The sequence below is a fragment of the Neodiprion lecontei genome, chromosome 7, assembly GCF_021901455.1.
Source record: "Neodiprion lecontei isolate iyNeoLeco1 chromosome 7, iyNeoLeco1.1, whole genome shotgun sequence".
NCBI classification, from domain to species: domain Eukaryota; kingdom Metazoa; phylum Arthropoda; class Insecta; order Hymenoptera; family Diprionidae; genus Neodiprion; species Neodiprion lecontei.
The window spans coordinates 26,719,411-26,735,073 of record NC_060266.1 but is presented as its reverse complement, the minus strand read 5'-3'; the positions used below and the strand labels follow the sequence as shown (position 1 = coordinate 26,735,073).

Here is a 15,663-nt window from a genome sequence, read left to right as displayed (position 1 = left end):
GCATTGCCTAGTGATGCTTCCGAGTAAAAATTCACTGGACGTGTAGGATGGTATTCAGTTACCTGTGACAAATCAGCCATCAAATTATGCGATATGCACGACCAGGCCACAGTTGGTTACAAAGAACCTGTATTATAAGGCTATTGTTAATACGTAAGTAATGTACAGGATGTTAAGCAATCAAGTTTGTGCTTCATTTCCATACTGGACGTTTCGTAATCTCGCTGACCATATTTTATCGTATTCATTCGAGTTGTTGCAAAATATTTTCAATGGCGCCCAAGAATATATATTCCCATAGCTACAGAGACGTTGTTTAAAGAATTTTATGACAGTTACGTTATTTATCTGGAATTGAGAAACACTCGACGAGTAGTATATGGGATAATGTCAAAAACACAATACGTCAAAGCAATCGCAAATAATACAATTTGAGCAAATATCCATTTCTATGACTGGATGTTCACAATTATTTTAACGCAAATGTTTCACCAGCGTTACTCTCCATAATAACTATTCTGCAATCTTCAGAGATGTGAAAACTAAATACCCATTCGGTACGGTACGCTATTTCAAATAAGAATGAAGTAAAACAACAGTCCATAGCCAAGCACTTATAGTAGATTCCTCCAAATGTTAATTATTGGGATACAAATCTCATAATCATGTCCGTAACAGGTTCGGTAATATGCACGTCCAAGTAAAAGTAATGTTGACTTTATTTACGATCGTGGGGCACGTTTACATATAGATTACATACATCTAAGCCGCTACTTAACGAAACTACGTAGTTTAAAATGTCATAAGTTTAGTTTCTTTATAGTAATGATGATATAATATATGTACAACGTTTACAATATACGTAATATTATGTAGATATGCGTTGTGAAGTTGTGGTATGCTATGGTGGGTTCGCGATTGAATGTACCTTCTCGTTGTATCACGTCAATCGTAGCATACAATACAGCCGCGTTGCGAATGCAGCTACGGTTTCTTAAATAATTAGCAAACACCATTCAAGTCTCTTGCCAGATGACATTCATACGAAATAATCGAATGTCGGCTGTTGGCTCGTACGAATATCTAACGGCCGGTGCGTAAGGGCACCCAGTAGGGTTGAATCCTGCAAGGCGACTGGGGCAGGTATTATCCTGTCGATTGATCGGACGGGGATTTGAAATTGGAACTGTCCGTGAAATAAGTTGCACCCTCGCCGAGTGTAGCGTGCCTGTAATGTAATAGCACACTTCGATCATCCACGTCTCACGCTTCGTTAGTTTGTCATTTAGTGTAAGTGTTTCAGGTTTATTAAACGGTTCTCAAGTCACTTTTGACCTGACTCGCGCAACAACTATGTACATATACTCCATTGAAAAGCACACCGTTAGCATAAGAACAAAACCTTACAGTTTCTCGATTTCTTTACTTGTTTTCATTCCTTCCTTCTTCGATTTACCTTACCATGAACCTTTTCCGCCTCATATTGACAACTTTCAAAGACCGAGGATATGCCTCTTTTTCAAACATTATCAATATTAATTCTCTATCCATCGATTATTTCTCATCAACATAATTACATCTATCTTGTTGCAATTCAACGCTTTGTACCGTTCAATCCGAGTATTCCAAGATTTAAGATTTGTCAACAATTACTCATATGCAATGCATGTGAAGCGAGATAACGACTATGTTTTTTTATTAAATTTTTTTTTTTTTTTTTTGTTTTTTTTTTTGTATTTTTTCTTTTCATAATCACCCATTATTATTACACGCTGCTAGATAAAGAATTATGTGGCTCTTTAATGATTTTGATACAACCTCGGATACGTTTTTGTGAGAATACTAAAATAATGAATAATTATCTTAATTATGGTAGTGTAATAGTAACAATAGTCATAATAATAAGGTTAATGATGAGAACAAGAATAAAAATAATAACTATAATTATCATAATCAATATCTAAATTATTATTCATCTTATATAACAGTCTTTTTGGCTAATCTTCAAGCTATAAACAATAAAATATTTCTGTTCTTTTATGTAACAAACTGGAAAGGAAACCATTACTACTCTCCATTGCCTTCCAATCTTTAATCAACTTTCAACTGGCAATTTGAAATTTCCTAATACTAATCCAAGTTTTTTACCACTACTATATATCATGTGTTGATAACTATCAATTAATAAGTATATTTATAATGTATGCATACATGTATACTATTAACTATGACTAAAGAAATGATTCATCCTTCGTTTCATAATTTATACTGCATAAATTTTCGAGCACATAATTGTTAACATCGTTTCTCGTATTACATAGTGGGTACCTATGTATAGTTATAAGAAACTTCTAGATTGACGTTACAGAATTATACATTATGTGTGTGGTATGCGCGCTATGAGTTGGAAGAGTAAAAGGCGACGATAACGAAAGTCATTGAGTAGAACGAGTGGTTAAGGGGAGATGCAAAAAAAAAAAAAAAAAATAAATAAATAAAACCATCTCCTGAACATTTACACGCGTGAATTAAGAATGGTACGTAAGTTTTCCAGTTGACGGGATACAGAGGCAGTGGAAAAAAAATTACGGGAGACTCATGATAGGGATTTAAATTTTACTGCATGTAAGATTAAAAGTGTTAAAAGACTGGAGTTGATTCAATTTGAATGCTGAACAAATTCGTTTACCTTTTACAGTTCCACATAAATTATACACACGATAATATAATATTTGAGATTCGTTGTTCCAAGTTAGTTTCTATACCATTACGGATGTACAATAATGATCAGGTATATTCTATATACAAACGACCCAGCGACAAAGACCGCACCTCCATCATATTTTGTAGCTTGGAAGTCGGAGAAAAAAGTAGTAAAAAGGTGACAGATGAGAAATAAAAACACAATACGTTATTTAAAAGAGAGAGAGAGAGAGAGAGAGAGAGAGAGAGAGAGAGAGAGAGAGAGAGAGAGAGAGAGAGAGAGAGAGATATGCATACAAATGTATGTGTATACAACCTATATTTTAATTTTCGGATGACTGAGAAGCTGCGATGCGGTAAAAATGATTTTTATCGAGTGCATGCTATTCAAAAGAAAAAGAATTCAAGACAATAAATAAGTTAGAGATTTTGGTTCAGCGATCCGCAGTGGTTAAAAAAAAAAATTATATATTGATGCACGTATATAGGTATATATATACATATTTTTGTTACCATACAATGCATATAATATAGGTGTATGTTATACTGTATGCATGTATATTTACCAAGCCTAATATAGTATATCGAAGCTTAAAAAGAAGATCCTAACCGTTACGTATAATACCATTCATTCTGCAATCGTGCCATCGCTGTTTATTCGCAAATACTTAAAAATAAAACTGGCACACCTATAATTTGTAGATCCAAGCTGGGCCAAAATCGTTGCCCAATACTTGCCGTTTCTTATTTACCGTATTCCTTCGAATACAGCGTATGCGCGTTCGTAAAATTGAATTTTTGTCTGGACTTTTCCTATGTGCGATACGTGCATATGGCGCGGGTGGTGGTCCTTGTACATGTGGGGTCGAAAAAGAAATTCATGAAGGGGCGTAATTTCAAATTATTCGAAAATATGCTCATTCGCTATATTTCGTACAGAATTTTATTTCAAGGTTTGTTCGTAGGTAAAGGAAACTTCATATTCTGGAATATTCTATGAGATTCATCTTCTTTTCAGTGAAAACTAAAAAAATCACAAATGGGGCATGCCATGAGCAGCGTTTCCTACGTTAATACGTTATATTTTTTTTTTTTTTTTTTTGACGATGACAAGTGATCGGATTCAGTAAAAAAATCACCTGAATACTTGCATGCCATCGACTGTGATATTACATTGTGTTGCCAGGTGGGTTATTCCGTTATAGTGCTGACTAAATGAACGCTAGTGTTTCGTTTTAATTTTTCTTTTCTTCAGATTATATCTGATTGACAAAACGATATTTTTTTTCACCGAAAACAAGGTAAATCTCATTGAATATTCGAGATTACGGTTTTTCTTGCCTACGAACAACTTTGAAGTAAAATTCAGTACAAAATCTAGCGGATGAGCATAGTTTTTGATAATTCGAAACTTTCCGCTTAAACAGGGAGACTAGGGGGATGTAATGAAAATCTGAAAAAATGAGGGAATTTTTTTTTCACCATTTGGTACCAATTAAACAGGCTCCGTCATGAATTTTTGATTTTGACACCTTTGACACCTTTGACACCAGTCTAGTGGATACGTATGCGGTGGCATTTACACAAACGTCCGCATTGCGGTCAGTCCACGATGCAGACATTCCTGTAGTCTTTATGACTCTGAAAGCTACTTGGTAAACTCTAAACTACGAAAATCTGCGTTACGTTTGTCCTTTTCTTTTCTGAAAATAACATCTCATGCTCCACCTGCCGCCAAATGTACGCGATCCAGCAAGATATATCTAGTACTCGATTCATTCGCGATAAAGAATAATGTCATTGCACGCACACACACACGCGCGCTCACACAAACACACACGCGCGCACACACACACACACACACACACACACGCACAGAGATGATGCACGCCATGCAACAGCTAAACACGACGCGTCTGATCCAAAATAGAGTTTTATTACACGCACCTGTGGTGGAACGAAGCCCGAAATCATCATATATAAATCTCACATTACAACAAATAGGCGATCCACGGTACACTCGTGCTAATAGGAATGAGAAGAAAAAACAAAGCCGCTTAATTCTATCTGGCCAAGCACTTACAGCGGATCCCTCAGAATTTTAATTATATCGAGATGTAGATTAAAATCTCACAATCGTGTCCGCAACACTTTCCGTAATGTGCACACATCCACACCTCACATGCGAGATTTATTTACGACCGTGGGGCACGTTCGCATGCATAGACGATAGATATAAGTCCAATTGTAAGCCGTTACTTAACGAAATTACGTAGTTTAAAATGTCGTAAGTTTCGTGTCTTTAGTCTTGTTTGCTGCGGTAGCTCCGGGCGTCGTGTTGTCGGTTTGGGCGAAAAGAACACCCTGATACATTACCCCGTTCAACTCCATGCTGACCACCAACGAATTTTCACCGCTGCGTCCGTCTGCTGATTAAATGCGATTAGAAGATTAGTAAAATGGGAAATAAAAAGGGCGAAGCCGCTGCCTCGATCGGCCCGTACCTCCTCTATTGTCAATTTTAATATGTGCCCCTACGAGTCCCGTGGAGACCGCCTTGTCGGAAGCACAGGCATCTTCTTCGGTCATTAATCGCTTGGCCGGCGGTGCCCCTAACAGCATCCCTTCGACGTCGTGGTCTCTTTTCGCCGGTACCGGCGTGCCACTGGATTCCGGAGGACTGCTTCTTACCGCGGGTGAAGATATCGGCGAGGATCTGCGACAATGTGCGAAAATAACAAGATGTAATTTGTTGGAAATAGCGGGACATTGTACAGAATACCTGCGCATAGGTATAGGGCATCTAACATATAATAGATCGATATAATACATTATGCGATGTCTCGAGGTGGTTGCCGCCTCTTATAAAATCGATCTTTCTCCCGTACAGTCGCTAGTCTTTGACGGTACGAGGCTGCGGCGTCAATTTCAGGCTTACCTCAGGCCCAGGTCAAGAGCTTCCCTCTGCGGTTCGGGACTGGCGGCTGGCGGGACAGGGGAATGTCTAGCTGGCGGCGAGTGAGACTGCTGGTGACTAACCCCCGGATATAGGGAGTTGTTGTTGTAAATGTTCCACAAGGTCATTCGAGACAACTCCAGGGCGTTCAGAGCAGCCTCACGGGTCGACGGGGATGGGGGTGGCGAGGCGCTTCCTTGTCTGTGAATCATCGGAGGTGGTGTTCCGGTACCGGGGTTGTGCAGCTCCTTCTGCAAGAGTTTTACGTACTCGACCATGCGAGCCTCGAAATCCGACGTTCCCGGCATTGGTCCTGGAACCGGAAACAAAACTTTCACCCGGCGTTTGCGTTTGGCGCAAGGTGTCGTTCTTTACCCACATTATTACAAGAACGGGCAGCGAGTTTGTACGCTTTTTGAAATCTGACATTCCCCGACTTTTACAGCTACCTGTATTCCAGCCTGAAAATAGGATTTTTCCAATAATCTTTCAAGAAACATGACGCTGATTAACGACAATTTTATTTACACACTAATACCAATACCTTTAATTAATATTACCTAGTAACTGTCTTACTGTCTGACTATCAATTTACAAAAAATAACCTGAGATTTTCCGTAAGAAAAAAACTCAAGGGGGTTCGATGTTAACTGTTATTGAATCTTGGTGATCGGTCAATTATGTAAACGTATTTTTAGTTAACGTTTCGGCCCGGATATGGGCCCTCCTCAGAACGATTTATTTATTTAACTGTCAAGAACAACAACTTGTACTCACTTACCAATAATTTATAATAACCCTAAGAGTATTACATCTGTAACATTTAATGCCTGATTGTACTTCTATTGTAAAAAAAAAATGTTTGTTGTTCTTGACAGTTAAATAAATAAATCGTTCTGAGGAGGGCCCATATCCGGGCCGAAACGTTAACTAAAAATACGTTTACATAATAGACCGATCACCAAGATTCAATAACAGATTATATACGAGGTCGAGAATTCCTACTCATCATATTAAAATTTGGGTTCGATGTTAAGTAATATACGTTACAGAATGCACGAAGTGGCACAACGAGACAAAATTTTCGAGTGCTATCATTTTTTTCTTCAAGATCGATGGTACTTTGTATAAGAACAAGTTTATCTCTTCGACAGATTCAAAATTCCAGTCTTATTTACGAAATTCCCTGAATTTTGCCGCTTTTCCAGGTTTTCCCTGTGCGTACGAACTCTGATCGAAAACGTAAACGAATCGCGTAGGTTAAGAGTGTATTCTGGTATGGAAACTCGGAGAAATCGACTCATTTTTCTACCGCCTATTATTATAGCTACACCTTTTACGAATATTTTGGCTCGAACCCGACGCAAAATTTCCAAAAATTAAAAAAGTTACGAGCACTTGAGCGAAACGATGTACGACCGTTCGGTGTCCGCCGCAATAGATTTATCGGGTTTAAAGCTAGAAAAATGGTTCTTCAAGGATTCTGCTAATGCGGGAAAAGGCTTCCGATATGCCCGGGAATCGCCGATCAACGAAAAGAAAAATTCACATTTCAGCTGATACAGAAGTAAGCCTAAAAACCGAGGTCGAAGCATTAAACTTCAAATGCGTTTATCACAAAACTACATTTTTCAACCTGGCTGATGCAAAATCTCGAGTTCTATCGACCCGATTGACTTCAAATTTGATACGAATCTTCAGTACGCATCCCTCTATAACCCCTACCGCGGGCATCGCGAAATGATTATTACAAGTGTTTAAAAAAAAATTAAAACGTCGCAAACAAATAGGAAACAAAATTCATTTGAGCTTCGGAAATTATTTTCTCTCTCCTCGGTGTGTGCTGTAGCGACATTCTTACTAATCAAGAAAGCTCGTTGTTTTTCTGTTTCGGTTGAACGGAAGCACCGGAGCCTGGACGGCTATGACTATGGACATATATGTATACTATCGGACTAAAACGGTATAATGGGTGAGATTACGAAAAACCATCGGACCAGGCAGGTTTCATACATTGGGAAGCCGTACGTATTCCAGCTTTTATCTCTGGAACTTCTTCATCTCATGGTGGATGGTACATAATTGCTCGCCACCTACCCGTGCAAATAACTAAAAGTTGAAAATGACTTTCATTAGATCGAGCCGTCACTTTTGAGCGCTCATCGTTAGCTATATTGCGGCAAGGTCTGCGAGCGTCCTGAATCATTCGCTTATACGGTATAATCAAGCGGCAGTTTGCCCGTCTCCTGTTTTTCCGTACTCTCACAGCTTGCCGACGCGGCGACGGTCCTTCCCGGCGAGCGTGAAGAAGGCTTTTGTGCCGTAGGTATGTACATACCGTTCGATACTAAATTAACATCGTTCCGTTGATTGGCACCGCTCCATTTTTCTCGCTCTATCCCGACGCGTATAGAGAGTGCCTCGAACTTGGGTGGATGGGAAATTGTTTATTTGACTGGTTGCCCCGGGCTCGGCCCGTCAACGACAAATGAGCGGGGTGCACGGGAAGGAAATGCACGGAAATCTTTCACGAAATAGTTCGGTGTATAGGTGTACGGTACCGCGAGGGAGATGAATCCTTTCCGTCTGTCCCATTCACTATGCTTACAGGGCACCGTGCGTCACTACGCGTAAGCTGCGAGTAGGTAGCCTGCATACGCGATATTGCGCTGTGAGTACCCGACATCGGTATGTGGAAACAGTCGGACAGACACGGGGTTTCGGGCATGAGAGACCCGTATAGGAGTTGCACGGGTGCTCGTGAATTACGGAGGTGTTCAGTCCGAGGGCACGAGGTGATGCTAAACGGATACACCCACGAGGCGGCTGGATAACGGTTACGTAGCTGACGGGGTGATCAATCGCGGCTAGTACTAATTAAAACGACATCATCCAGGTATTAATTACTACGTCGCATGATAGGTAGGTACACCGATTTTATATATTATAATAGGACGCGGACTCGCCGTGTAGGAGCATCAAAGCAGTCGCGCAAACAAATGACTAACGGGCTGGTGACGGGCGAGGACCTAGTTTTAGAACACAATCCGTATTATAATAATATCTCAGACTCCACGAAAGCGGGGTTTATTTTAAATCGGTAGTTAAGGCTGCGAGGTTCGGGCCTCCCCGGAGATGATGATGATGCGAGCGGAGGAGGCGTAATTGATTGTAAGATCCCCCGGGAGACAGGCGCTAATGGATGACTCCCGCTAACGAGCATTCCAGCTGGCCCCGGCTACCAAACTCCGAATCACCCTGTTCACTCGCGGTTCACCGGGGTCGTTCCGCGCCCCCTCGTCCGCCCCTCAACCTACCTGACGCGACATCCATCCCCAAACGGGTGTAGCCCCAGCCGTTCGGTAATTCCATTCAATTCAATTCAATTCAATTCAATTCAATTCAATTCAATTCAACTCAATCGCAACCTACAGGTCCGACACCGCGGATTCATCCTGCAGCGGAATTGGTGTTTCTACGCGTACCGTCTTACGGTAACCAAGTTGGATCGGTATTGTACACCGCTTCGAACCATCGCGGCATCCGCGCAGCGTGTAGAGGCTCTGTGATACGTATACCGGTCCGTACCGCAATGAAAATCCGAATCAGCACCCCGGGAACTGATTCTGTTTCAGAACCAACCACCGCACGAGTACGCGCCGTATTACCTAATATACCTACGTCGGTCTTCTTACCCGCCGTAGACATTGATCGGGTACACTGTTAAGAATATTCGCAAGTTTGCCACACATCCGGTATACAAACGTCTGGCAAAAAGTAAAAATTTGTTGCTTGAAAGCGAGCAACTCGGCATTCTCATTTAATTTGCAATAAATTTTCTTAACTTTGCTGCTTCTTGCTTAGAAATATGCAAAAGCGAATATTGAATTTATCACATTGTTGTGGTAAATTTTTTATATTTTTAAGTTTACTACACTTTTACTGTGCGGCATTTGGAATTTACGATAAGAAATTCGATAAGAGTCTGTTAAAATTGAAAATATATTGTGGCAAAAGGAAACAATGTACATCTCCATTAATTTTACTCTACATTGTCGAATGCCCCATAACTATAGATTCAAAAGTCACTCGTGTGGACTTTAAATTCCGCCGTAGTCTGATGTCGAATTTCCTGAAACCGAATTCTGAAATGTTCCAACGTACTGTATTTGAAGAGTTTCCCAACAATCTTTGGGAATTACGGAATTTTCTTCTGTATCTACTCAACTTGCGCAAGTATAAATTTCATACGAAATCCCTGACACGGTATCAGATTCGAGCAACGCGTAAAAAATTACCATGTAAATCTTGGAATTAGTAATCAGATTTTAAACTTGTTACAATTACACCGTTAATTTACTGTCACGTTCTGAAAATTAAGTGAATTTGGCTAGTAGGTAGTAGCTGTGCTCGTCAATTCATTCGAAATTGTATTGCGAGTAGAAATTTTTAAGATATCTTATTCACAAGCTGTCATTGACCGAATTATTTGTCACGTCCGTGTCACGACCGGTCCATTGTATTGCGAATGAAACGAAGTCATGATTTTCCGTACGGTATTTCGGCGTAGTTATAGGCAAGGGCGTATGATCATACTAATCCGAACATTGCAAGCGAACAAGGTTCGAACCCGGGCAAGAAAAAATAATGCTGCGATGCCTTCTAATCGATACGAAATGCGTTTTCATCGAGTAGAGTTGCCGATAAGTTATTAAAATGATGTCTGTGCTCACAAAAAGTCAATGATATCAATTATCAAATCGTGTTTTTTTTTTTTTATGGATCTCTTTACTTCACAGTTTTAGTACGCAGTTACCATAGAGTTATTAAACTCGTATAGTAAATTTAACAAAGTGTAATTCAAAATTCCTGTATCGAATTTGCAGCTTATCGATAAATCGCGTAACGATATCCAAGTTTGCGATATTTGTCGCACTGATGTTTAGCAATTTTACCAAATACTCCTACTAATTACTAACCACCCAATTACTAATAGTAAAATCGCTTATCACATGCACAGTAAATTCCCAATACCGAACGCGAATAATGCTTCCCATACATTTTTAGTAAATTTACAAAAGAAATTTAGAACAGCGTACTCACTTTGCAAAATCCACTTACCGGCGTTGAGGGGCTGACCAAGCGGCCCTTGCGGATGTTGCGGATGATGGGGATGATGGGTCATCGTCGCGTGGGCGCCAGTTCCGTTCACCAGAGACTGGGGCACGTGGTGCTGACCACCGGCCGCCACGGCCGTAACCAGGGACAATGGTGACATTTGGGCGTGCAGGGACAACGAGCTAGGGGTATGCGTACTCGCCCGCACCATCGATTCCCCGGGTCCGCCGGCACCCGCGTACGCCCCGTAGCTGCTCCTTCGGCCTTCTCTCCGGTTACCGTCGATCGCCGCCTGGAGCTCAGTTGGGGTTGACAGCCGCCTCTTTTCGCACTCGTACGGGTAGAGATACTTCATGTACCTGAAACGTCGGCCGACTTGTCGTTAGGCTTGATTCGTGTTTAATTGCGCCCGACGCGAGGAGAAACCTACTCGGCGTTAGGCACTTCTTGCAAAAGGTGTTTAATACACGATACACGCAGGTACTGGACAACGGGTGATTTACGCGCCGACGCGACAGAGGAATCATTTTCCGCGGAAATTTTTCGACGCGCGCCTCGTTCCGCTGGACCTTAAATTGAAGGAAAGGGCTTCTACGCCGGGAAGCCGGACGTTTCGAATTCACTTTAACGAGCTTGCGTGAAAGCGCGGTACGAAATCAGAGAACAAGAACCGCGTGTCGTTGGGCATCGCAAGCTGCAATCCGAAATCTGCTGTTTCGGAACTGTACGGAAATTCAGCTTTTCGAAAACTCAGCTCCGATCAAACTGCGATTCCAAGCGTATGCGTAAGGGAGATCGGGGCAAAGTGAAGCATTCAGAAAAAGAACATGTCTTTTTGATTATCCAAATGAAATTTTTCTATTCCCGTTCACTCGCAAGCATCGAATATACCTATTTCACATTTCGGAAAAACATTTCGTGCAGGGGAGAAGCAGGGGTACCTACCGGCAGGAATTATTCATTCAACTTTATCTTCATTAATGATTGTTGCGCTCGAAGGTGCAAGTAGTGAAGACCGGGGTGAAGTGGGACACTTGAGGAAAGAGCGTAAAATGATATTTTCCTGTTCACTTGTGCTAAATCGAGGAAAAAATTTTACTTTTCACACGAATTTCGGACCTGCTAAATTTTCCTCCGATCTCTCCTGCTTAACAAACGAATTTCAAAAATATGCTTCTTAAAGGTGTAATCAAATTTTATACAAACCGGTAGAGGATTTGCTGTAGCTCGAATGACGATGCATTATGCAGGGCCGTTCAGCGTGTGCCGTACTTACGCAACTTACCGTCGAAAATTGATTGAAATAATTATCCACCTCCGACAAATATCTATCCATGTATACCTGACGGTGGTATGTGAGACGCCTTCGACGCTACACATCCACGACAAAAAAACAAATATATACACACACACGCTATTAAACATATAGCTGATAGACGTGTAAAAGGTATGTTACATATAGGTGTATATATATGTATATAACGCTGTTTCTTATTTATTTCATCCAGGTACGGTCGGTCGATCGATCGTCGTGCCCGAAGTGCTGCGTGCCTATGCAGTCGCAACATAAACGTGGCCTGTAATTCGCGAAGCATCGTTTCGTTTTTACGATTGTCTGGCAGACTGACGGCGCGCGAGCGAGCGCGAGCGTATCCGTTGACTCGTCGGTTCGCGGAGTGCAGCCGCGCGTTTGTGTGCGTCGAAAAGACATAAATCTCTCTTTCCGGGCGATAATCAAATTCACGCTGGCTCTTTCGTCCGCGCATACAGCTAGCTGCTCCGCTTGTGCCGATATGCCGCGGACTGCTCGCCGTGTCGTATCCGCAATACCTCTGGGTAAACATCGGCCAAAGTCTACACCGCTGGGCGTATAAAGCACGCCACCTTTTCGTTAAAAAGACATTTTCTACCGAGTCACTGTGCACCGGGAAATCTCTCGCTGGACATTGCAGAAACGGCGAGCGACGGCGAGAAGAGACGAGAAATCTCAGTGGGCAGTCCCTCATTTTCTAACCGAACATTTTTGCACCGATACGAGCACGTAGGTAAGGCCGTTTCAGACTCGTCTACCTTGTTGGAACGAACTTCTTATTCTTTCTTCGGCGCAATCGCCCGCGACGTCATTTTCGGCGTATGCGGTGCGTAGATGCGGTATGGTAACACGTAGGGGATATGCAGGAGGCTCGAAATAGCGAAAGAAAGAGAAAACGAACGGGACCCGAGCCCTTTGCAGCCTTTGAAATTCATCTCGACCGCAGCAATTGTACTAGAATGAGTTTAGATGACCGATTTGCGTACGCGCGCATATTAACCTCGGCAACGGTCCGCGTTGACCGTGTAAAGACGGCAAGAAATATAGCCACATTCCAGGCCAGAAACTGTCAAAGTCTCGTCTGTCTGCGCGTCGACTGTTAAATTAAATCGACTGTCTCATCGGATGATCGTTAATCATTATATTAACGTCCGTAGCCTGTCAGATTTGGTAACCTGAATGCGATGCCGGGTCGGCGAACGATACTCTTGCTAAATTTACCATTGTCAAAACGTGAAAGTAGGTATTCCTGTGAGCTCGGACGCAGATGATGTCGCGGAGCTAGTAGAGGAGGGGAAGTGTGGGGGAAGGAGGAGAAAAGAAAGACGGAGGATGCGAGGACAGGGGGATGGATAGGAGGGTAAAACGAAAAAGAACCATGGTACATAACGAACGGAAATTGTTGTAGTCGCGTGCCGCGATTTCGATAACTGCACTTCAAACGACTTACTTGATGTCCCGTGCGCCAGTTTATGGGTATAATGTTCGAAGTGATCAACGAATATCCACTGCACTTGACACCGTACGTATATTCGTAAACATATATACACACGCGCGCGTCGATCCTAAAGCGTATATTCTGTATGCATGCAGGTAGATATACTATACATACTATGTATTATATAATCGACGCTGCGAACGAATTAACGAAGGAGCTGTGGGTAGGTACGGGACAAGTTGATGCGGTCAATCGACGTGACCCCTCGGGGCAGGAAAGTGCGTTCGGTCGTAGTTGCGAGGAGCCGGTGGTGAACAGAGGCGAAGACGTTGTATAGATTAAACAAGATGGTTTTTGAGTGTTGCCAGAAGGGCCAACATTAATATTATGTGCTCCCAATGCTTTTGTGTGGGACCGCCGCGTATATTTTTGTTTCCGGAGGCCTATAAGGCGGATGATACAAGCCGCCATCTTAAAAACACAAATACCGCCACGAAACCTGCGGTAATGATGATAACACTATCCAAACATCGGCTGGCCAAAAAATATAAATTCGCCGCGCTTTGAAGTTTCAAAGGTTCGAGTCTCGGCTCATAACACAATGCTCGAGGACGCGCTTCTTCTATCCTCCTCCCCCTCTTCTTTCTTTTTTTAAACGCTTATACACCCATCCTCCGCGTACATCCCTGCATCGTCTCTGCGGTATCGTTCTCCGATCGACAACGACAGCTAGTTTTAAATACAAACAATCCCCGCACGATGAACGTCCCTGCTCCCTGCCACGCGTATACATATATTTGTCCATATGTATATAATATGCTGCGATATCTCTATTCCGCGGGCCGATATAAATTTCACGTCTCGATATACAATGCGTATAATACACCGTACGCATATCAAATTATCCGCGTTCGAGTCCCGGATGTATAGTTATACGCGTGTCGAGTATTACACGTGCACATATTGCCTGCCGCGAACATGAGTATAAACTTGTCGTGCATGAGCGAGGTAGTGGAGTGGTACTTACTGTGTGCGCAAGGTGAAGGCTGCCGACGTGATGCTGGACGGAAGATGAAGTCCTTTGATGATTTCCTGCCATAATTTTTTATTGATAACGTCGACCAGGCCACCCCTGGCTATAACCAGGTTGTACAATTCGTAGAGATCGAGAACGGACTTGGCCATGATGGGTAACCGATTGATCGGTGTTCCTGAAACAGGGAGAAAAACGTCCGCTCTTGTAGGATATTTCGTATGCACCAAGTTATACGGGAGCCGCAGCGAGCTACTCGAAACAGAGTTCCGTGCGCCGTTATAGTACGCGACGACGACAGCGTACGCCAAGACCCTAAGGAAAATAGGATCATGAGCTCCGCCGGGTTTGGGGGAATCGATGGAGTTTATAGGTTCGCGCCGCGCGGCGTGTCGCGCGTAGGGCTTGGTGATAAGGTCCGTCGGTAAGTGGTATAGAGAGAGCGGAGATCGCGGAGGCGCGCGGCTCCGCGGCGGACCGCCATTGAGAGAGCGCATGGACGAAGGACGCCGGTCGCCATCTTGCAAGTGCAGAGGAGCCGTGGTAGGGGAACCGGCAATTTGGGGCTATCGAGACGGAAAACCCCATCCGCAGGGTCTAGATTATTGGCCCTGCAATTATTATTGATATACGCGCCTCGCGAGGTTGAGGGCCATTCGAAGCGGGCTCGTCTATACACCGGCTATAATACGGGGAGCTACGGATCGTCCCGCTCCTGCGTGCAGCTCGAGTCGTTCGCCGCAGCTGCAATGCGTTCGTTCGACGCGTCCGTACGTGGATAATTCATATATACATACTTACTTGTCGCACGGGCCCAATGTACATAGGGGTACGCAGGCCGATACGTTATACCTGCCGTGTAATAACACACGCATGTGTAGTAAACGCCGAGTACCTACGCATACCGCACGGGTATACCCTGCTAAACCGTACGCTCGCCGATAGGTCAAGTCACAAACTCGAAGAGGACTCGCCTATAACATCCGCGGCAATCGCATGCAGGTTACACAGCGCACCTACGTGCATATCCAGTCGCAACATGGCGTTCTCGTAGCTCGCCCAGGTTCTTATCTACATGCATACCTAATATACTCTACAGGTAC

At 43.0% G+C, this 15,663-nt stretch overlaps 1 protein-coding gene across 5 annotated transcripts in view; it reads right to left on the bottom strand.

The window, feature by feature from the left end:
• Nucleotides 1–701: 701 nt before the first annotated feature.
• LOC107225440 (protein dead ringer) overlaps nt 702–15,663 on the bottom strand; it is a 91,485-nt gene continuing 76,523 nt past the window's right edge. The window contains exons 4-8 of one of the 5 annotated variants that reach the window (XM_046744559.1): nt 14,555–14,738; nt 10,763–11,136; nt 5,642–5,972; nt 5,208–5,419; nt 702–5,132 (exon numbers count right to left, since the gene is read on the bottom strand). In XM_046744559.1, the coding sequence (XP_046600515.1) occupies nt 4,981–5,132; nt 5,208–5,419; nt 5,642–5,972; nt 10,763–11,136; nt 14,555–14,738 (1,253 nt within the window). In that variant the 3' untranslated portion in view covers nt 702–4,980. Of the gene's footprint in view, nt 5,135–5,206; nt 5,420–5,641; nt 5,973–10,762; nt 11,137–14,554; nt 14,739–15,663 lie in introns of all 5 variants that reach the window. The other 4 variants (XM_046744560.1, XM_046744561.1, XM_046744563.1 and 1 more) reach the window with 4 other exon arrangements.